The following is a 7,516-nucleotide window of genomic DNA, read 5'->3' on the forward strand; positions in this document are numbered from 1 at the left end:
TCCTCTCTTCCATGGGCCGCCGCAGTCCGAGGAGCTGGGGGGAAGGCCGGAGCCCCACGTCGCCGCGCTGAGGTAAAGCTCCGGCTCGGCGCTTTGCCAGCCCCGGCTGCGCCCGCTTGAGGAGGGGAAAGCCCTGGCTGATCCCCTGGGGAGGCGAGGGGCTGCAGGGTGGGCCGGGCGGCGCTCGGACACCTTCTGCCGCGGTGGTCAGGCCAAAAACCGGCGCTGAGGTGCTGAATCAGGGGTCGTGGCCCCCTAAAGTCAGTTAATAGTTTTCCTCTGAGTGGTGCAGGCTGACTCTGTGTTCCTGTGTTCCTGTGTTCCTGTCACTTCTGAAATGCTTAGCTGTCCCCTTCACAAGTAGCTTCACGCTTGCTGCTGGTGGTTGGCCATGCTGTGAGCGCTGGGCTGTTTTCCTAGCCAGCTCCTGTGTGCTTCTACATGGAATACTCTGTCACTGGCAGCAACAGCACCTTTAACTGTTTAAATAGGTGGAAGGGAGATAACAAATTAGTTTAGGTTATGGTGATATGCTTTATAATACGAGAGGACACTTACCTTGCGCTTATCTTCTCAGGCATGCTCTGTGTGAAGAATTCCGAGCATGGCTTTCTGCTGTGACCCAGATTGAGCTGGAGCCAACTATTGACATCTCCTGTGCTAAATATGAATATACTGGTCAGTCTATAAGTGATCCTTTCCCTAAAGCTTCTGTGGGTGTGTAGGAAACGAAATATCTACAGAATGCCTAATTACATAACCCACCAAAACTCCTGTCTAGTTCCAGAGGGTCCTAGAAGCTATCAGCAGCAAATCAAAGTCTCAGAAAATTAAGTACAAATTATGGAAGAACTGTTGCTGTAGTTCCGTTTGCTGATGGCTTTAACTGGGCCCAGTGCTGTTGCAAGCCCTGGCCTTTTCAGAGATGTTCAGCCCATGTTTGTGTGCCTGCTTCCATGCAAAAGGGTGACGTGTTCAGCTTCCAAATGCTACAGTTGAGTTTGTGAAGTCTGATGCTAAAACATCACCTTGGAGCGTCCAGGTTACAACTGCACCTATCCTTTTAGTCATGGAAAATCACTGTAGGAAGAGGAAAATTTTTACTGCTCTCAGCTCTACTTTTTAAGTCTTTTGCACAACCAGCTGTTGGTCCAGCTTTTCTGCTCCCAGGGCTCCCCCTCCCCTCTGTTCCAGCAACAAACCTACTCAAAGGGCAGTTCTGTATTTAGGAATGAGAGTTTGAGCTATTATTTACGTCAGGGATCTTCGTCCGCTGTGCCCAGTAACAGCCGCGGAGGGGTGGATTACAAGTTACAGCCGCCTGTACCTTCAGAGTGGGATAATCTGCCAATTGCAGTGCCATCCCACAAAAGTTAATTTTGCAAATTTTGGGCTGGTGATGCTGACGAGTGAAAATACAGTTCTTGGAAAGGGTGTGGTTTTTTGCATTGTATCCTTGGGGTGACAAAGCTGGGAAGCAGTTATTGGAATGAATCATCTGTGTACTGGAAAGGGGCTACTGCAGCAAAACCTGTGTAATTGCAGATGTCTTGCTGTGCCACGACGATGAGCTGGAAGGTCGGAGAATTGCTTTCATCCTGTACCTCACCCCACCCTGGGAGAAAAGTGACGGGGGAACGCTGGACCTGTATAGCACAGATGGTAAGCCTCAGGGGGCTGAAAAGGATGAAGCTTATGCACCCCTTGCAGCTGCTCTCTCCTCAAACAGTACAAAGGAGATAAGGAGTTTCTCCCTTGTCCAAAGAAGCTGATGTATACATAAAATTTGCACCTTAGCAACGGGCTGTTGCAGGCTTTGCAGACAATGCTAATGGGTGACAACAGAGGAACAGGAGAAGGCAATGAAGAGGGGAATCCTTTTTTATCATGTTTTTTCAAGGGCCAAGAGTGGAGACAGGATGGAAGCAATGCCAGTAACTGTGCTTGGAACTCTGAAGTGATGGAGGTAACTTCCCGTTCCAGCTACAGAACTCCACTGATTCCTCATCAAACCCCTGCTCTGGGCTCCATCCCTTATACCCAGGTGTCTCGCCAGTCACAGTGTCATGAAGTTGGAGAGAAATGGCAGTTTCTAGTGAGTTCAAGTTCATATCTTAACCAGAGTATGTTTTTTTCCTCCTCAGAACACTTTCAGCCACAGCAGATCGTCAAGTCATTAGTGCCTTCATGGAACACACTGGTTTTCTTTGAAGTATCTCCAGTCTCTTTCCACCAGGCAAGGAGCTGTCTCTTGTTCATTTTTTGATTCTCATTGTTGTGGTTATTCACTATGTGTGTTATTACAGTCCTGATGGGGAGGGAGAAGGGAAAAGGAGAAGTGTGGATAGAGTGGATACTCATGCTAAGTGCTGCATGTTAAAGGCAGGGCTTCAAGGAGGACAAGAACTGACAAAGCCAACTTTAAAACTGTCAGTTTAGCTTCATCATTGTGGGGGAAGAAGAACTTCCATTTCTATTTTGTTTTGCTATCCTCACAAGCCACTGCTGTCGATTTGGCTGTGGTAACAAGAGAGATTTTTGTTTGTTTGCTTGTTTTAAACTAGCTTACATGTTTCATGCAGATGCCATGACTTTGCTCCAGATGAGCTTCTCAGCACATCACCTTGCCAATGCAGATGCACTATGCAGATACAGCTTTACCCCCTCTATAACATAGATGTAGTGCAGTACCCTACAGTAGAAATGCTGATATGGTTAAGTAGCACTTTGTGGCACTTACCAGCAGCAAGATGCCTGGGGACAGGATGAATAGTCTGTGGACAATAGTCTGTGATACAAACACCTGGCGGAAATCTGAAAAACTCCTGTGTACTTGAGAATACCACGGACTGTAACAAACAGGGCCAAAGAGCAGAAGGGTGGAGAGGAAGAAGATAAGTGATGTAGGTTGGGCATGTCCTCACCAAGACTTTGTGTCATTTATGTCTTACAATTCATTAACAGAAGTATTTACTTGGTCACCACCGTAATTGTTTTCAGGTAGTGCTTTAATCTTGTCATCCATGTTCCACTTTGCCTTGTAACCTGGAACACCTCTAAATCATGCAAGGAAAGGGCCACTACAGCTCTGTAACAATCAGTAATAGCCAAGTCCTTTTTGGAAGGGACTGTTTTTCTTCCTCCTGTTCCATCAGACTGTTCTAAAAACCAAAATGAACAAACAAACAAAAAAACCCCAGTGCAAAGTCTTTATGTGCTGTTCAGAAATTTACAGTCTGTAGCTAGCAACCAGGGGATGGCATTCCCTTCCCACTGCCATTACAGTACAGCATGTGAAATTGTTCAATTTAGACCAATTTACCTCAGCATGCAATTTGATGAAATCAGGATTTAACAGTGACCATCACTGTGCAAAAACCAAGGGTTTCCACAGGTTAAATGCCAGGATAGAGGGGTTGCTCTTAGTCTGATAGGTAGACCTTTAATCCAGAGCCAAAAGCATCAGGCAAATGCCCTACATGTTGTATTACAGCACTTCTTAGAAATTAAAAGACAAAAAAGTAGACCAATACAGTCTGCTGTGGCCCACAGATGCTCAGTGTTTCCCAAGTTTCCAGATTAAGTTGCGACAGCAGTTGTGATAGCTGGTTCTTCAACAGAACAAATGGTAGAAAACTAAAATACCATTACTTTAGTAAGAGAATGACTCAAAGCTCTCAGAGAGAGGGAGTGGATTCTGCTGGGAGCTTGGAGTAAAAGCTTGGACTGGGATTCTGGAAAACCTACAATGGACTTGAGCATCAAAGTTGTCTTTAAGCACTCTTTCTGTAAGCCAAGAATAATCCAGCCTGGTCTCGCCCTTGTCTGACTTCTCTGTGTATGCAGTAGGCTCTCTGGACTCAAGTCCATCTCCTGTGATGAGTCTACGTGGTACCTGTTGCAGCTGGTCCTTAAATGTTTTGTAGTCTAAATAGTAACATGCTGCTCAACATTGTTCCAGGTGTCAGAAGTCCTGTCTGAGGAGAAGTGCCGCTTGTCAGTGAGCGGCTGGTTTCACGGCCTGTCAATAGTCAGACCTGCACGCCACATTGAAGCTCCCTTGCCCAGGAGCCCGCACATCCCCTATGATGTGAGTGACAAGCCTATAGCTGCCTATCTGCATTTCTGTTTCTTTCATGTCCCTGGAATACCTGCTATGGGATGCACTGATGCTTGGGGATGCTTTAATCGTTAACTTTTGATATTTTTTTGTTTGTTTGTTTGTTTTTTGGGGGTTTTTTTGTTTGTTTGTTTGTTTTTTTGTTTCCTGTCCATAAGTTCTTAGCTGGTTACTTTCTTGTATACCTCGTCTCTCTTTCTTGACTCTGTACATTCTGCATACCTATAATAGTGCAGAGAATGCAGCAAATACTTCTGGTGCAATTAACAAAAAAAACCCCAAAAACAAAAAAAACCCAACCTAAAAAAAGAAAGGAAGGAATAGACTGTGTGTAGGGAGGAATTCAGCCCTGTGGCCAGCTGGGTAATCCTTTTTTCTTTTGCAAATTCAGCATTCAAATCTGTTTTCCTTCCAGCATGAAATCTTGTACGAGTGGATCAATGTCGTTTACTTGGACATGGACTCCCAAGCTCAAATCCAGGAGGAATTTGAAGAGCGATCAGAAACTCTCCTGAAGGATTTTCTTAAGGTGAGCCCAGTGGTTCAATCTGATGTGGTCTGCCAAAACAGGTCACAAGGCTGGGAGGTACGATGTGTCATGCAGGCTGGGAAAGGGCTTGCTTCTATGGCTGTCAACTAAAACACCTTCTAGTTCCACTCCCTAAAGGAAAATGGACCAGATGGCCTGCAGAGGTCCCTTCCAACCTCAACCATTCTGTGATCCTGTGGGTGGATCCCCTCTGCCTGCCTCTACACTGCTGCATAGGGACTCACCACAAAATTTGCTTCAACATTCTTGTTTCCTGCAAGAAGCAAAGCAGAAGGATGGAAACAAATGCATCTTCCCTGCTTTATAGCCTTGTGGTGGCCAAAGTGTCCTTCCCTGCCCCTCAGCCTCTCACAGCACTTGGGGAACTCGACCTGTTTGTAACACAAATGACCCATAATGGTTTTGCTCTTACTTGGAAGGCTTTGCTTCTCAAGGCTAATTTACCTCTGGTTTAGTAGGCATCTGTATCTCAGTGAAACTGCATTCTCACCCAGCAGATAATCAAGCAGCATTTGGTCCTGTTGGTCACTGGCATTGAAAAGACGTGATGCCCCTCAAGTCAGCAGTCCTTAGGAGCCTCAAACAAGTTAGAGAGAAAGTTAGAGTGCCTTATCTGAGAGCAGAGGATGGCCACTTCTAGCACACCAAGGGAGCTAAATGTTAAAGTTTCTGCACTGTCCTTCTCTCCTAGAAAGAGAAATACCAACTACTCTGTGAAGCTTTGGAGCAGACAGATATCCAGTGGAGTCGCCGGGGGCCTGCCCATAAAAGGTGGGGAATAACAGGGCCCTGCACCTATTGCCCAGGCCAAACAGGAACTGCCATGAGGCTGCACTGGTTGATGCCGCCCCCATGGACGTGGTCCTTGTTGGTTCTCCAACACGGAGTTCCACCTGCTGATACCTGTGCTGTCTTTCAGAATGTATGAGTCAGCAGAGGAAGACAGCCTCCCTGATGTCCTGAAGAAATTCCTGCAGTTATTACGCTCTGAGGCCTTGTTCTTACTGCTTTCCAACTTCACTGGCCTAAAGCTGCACTTCCTGGCTCCCTCTGATGAGGATGAAGGTGCTGGGGAAGGAAGAGCAGCAGACACCACTGGGCACAGCAGTCCCAAACCTGAGCAGGAAGAGATTGAACAACACACTGACAGCAATCCCCATCAGCCAGACCAGCCTGAGAACATCCCCAAAGCTCAAGACAGGGAGATGCAGAACAGTAAGTCGAGCAGCAGCAGCAGTGTAAATGGACTTGAGCAGAATCCTGGTATTAAGGATGACAGCAGCAGAATTCCCAGTCATTTTCATGGAACTAGGATTTCTTTAACCTTGTACTGCAACCAGCACAAGGCATCAGCACAAACATGAGACTTGAAGCATGTCAGATTGGCTATCCAAAATAAACAACGATCACAAAAGAATTTGGAATAAAATTAATGCCTAACTTGAAGATACTGTTTTGAATGGACCCAAGTCTTAAGGGTGGGACTGTTAGTTAATTGGCCGATAGTCTTTTGCTAATAGTTATGTAGTTTCTACATCCACATACTCCTGCTTCATGTAAAGTACATTCTCATATGAGAGACCTAATCAAAAGGAAGAAAGTGAACAGATTGCAAGTAAAGATAATTTTAGAGAACCAATCCCTAAAACTAGGATTTAACCTTTCAGAAAATGCTGCCAGCCTAAATAACCGCTTAGTTGTCAGCAATGAGATATCATTGCTATAAAAGATTAATTTTGGATTCATGGATTGGTGCTGTTTATTTAAAACAGTGGCTTTGAAGTTTAAGGGTAGAATTTTTGAAAATGTCCATCTTGCACTCAGTCAGACAAGTCAGTGGATGCTAGAATAAAAGATAATGAAAACCCAAGTCTTACAAAATCCCACTGGAACACTTTTCTGGTACAAAGGCTTGTTTTTTCTGATTTGCCTCTTCTATCTGCCACGTTCCTGCTGTATGATTTTTAAACTTGCATATAAGGAGGGCATAGTTTGGGGCTGCACAAATTGAAAACTAAGCTAAAGCCATGAGGAACAAAAAAAAAAAAAGGCTTCCCCAAATTCTGACATACCTCCTGGGATGGCACGTGAAAAATGAGTTCAAGAGCAATATCCTCCTTAGCTGAAGCACCTGGTAGTTTCAGTGTACTTCCAGAGCAGATGGGTTGCTGGCTTTTGAGGTTCAGAGCTCTGCTGTAAATCCAGAGGGGGGACAAAACAAAAAACAAACAAACAAACAAACAAACAAAAAAGAAAGAGGAAGAACTGGGTAAAGCAAAGCACATGACAGCTGGGACCTGTCAAAGAGCAAATCTTGACCCCACTTCTGCATGTTGTTCAAAGCACATAACTTAGAGTCACCTCTAGAAAAAGAAGTTAATGTGAGATTGGTGGTTTTACTTTGTCTTCCCTTTACACTTTGCTGGGGCTGGCAAGGACAGCTCCACCACGGCGTGGCAGTGCAGGGGCTTGCCCCCTCCATGCCTTGAGCTCAGCAGGCATCAGCTATTGCACAGCCTTACGGTTTTTCCTGGCTTGCTTGTTCCCTCTCCTAGGCGCGGGTACCCCTCTGTGCGAGGGGGAGCTGAGGCGCTGGACCCACAGGCACTATACTCTAGTCCATGACACTCAAGCAACAGAATTTGCTCTCGACCTGCTCTTCTTCTGTGGTTGCGAAGGTAAGTGGACAAAAGAGAGGCGTCAGTCTCCTTGCAAGGTTTGCATAAAGGAAGGACTTCTGCATTCTGCCACAATAGCCAAAATTTCCTCCTTTTTTCCTACACAGGAGGACTTTGTCCTAGTCCTCGCTTGTGCGTGAGCCCTAGTTTCAGTAGTCCTTAGGGAAA

The 7,516-nt window shown here is 45.7% G+C and overlaps 1 protein-coding gene across 1 annotated transcript in view; it reads left to right on the top strand.

Annotated features, from left to right (window-relative positions):
* Nucleotides 1–10: 10 nt before the first annotated feature.
* The window catches only part of OGFOD1 (2-oxoglutarate and iron-dependent oxygenase domain containing 1), a gene marked incomplete at its 5' end in the record, with an annotated part of 8,984 nt that continues 1,478 nt past the window's right edge, over nt 11–7,516 (top strand). Inside the window, 9 exons of the mRNA XM_010283000.1 lie at nt 11–72; nt 578–678; nt 1,546–1,662; nt 2,145–2,236; nt 3,962–4,090; nt 4,536–4,649; nt 5,362–5,441; nt 5,590–5,885; nt 7,226–7,348. Of these exons, the coding sequence (XP_010281302.1) occupies nt 11–72; nt 578–678; nt 1,546–1,662; nt 2,145–2,236; nt 3,962–4,090; nt 4,536–4,649; nt 5,362–5,441; nt 5,590–5,885; nt 7,226–7,348 (1,114 nt within the window). The remainder of the gene's footprint in view (nt 73–577; nt 679–1,545; nt 1,663–2,144; nt 2,237–3,961; nt 4,091–4,535; nt 4,650–5,361; nt 5,442–5,589; nt 5,886–7,225; nt 7,349–7,516) is intronic.

Source organism: Phaethon lepturus, unplaced genomic scaffold, assembly GCF_000687285.1.
Source record: "Phaethon lepturus isolate BGI_N335 unplaced genomic scaffold, ASM68728v1 scaffold39412, whole genome shotgun sequence".
NCBI classification, from domain to species: Eukaryota; Metazoa; Chordata; class Aves; order Phaethontiformes; family Phaethontidae; genus Phaethon; species Phaethon lepturus.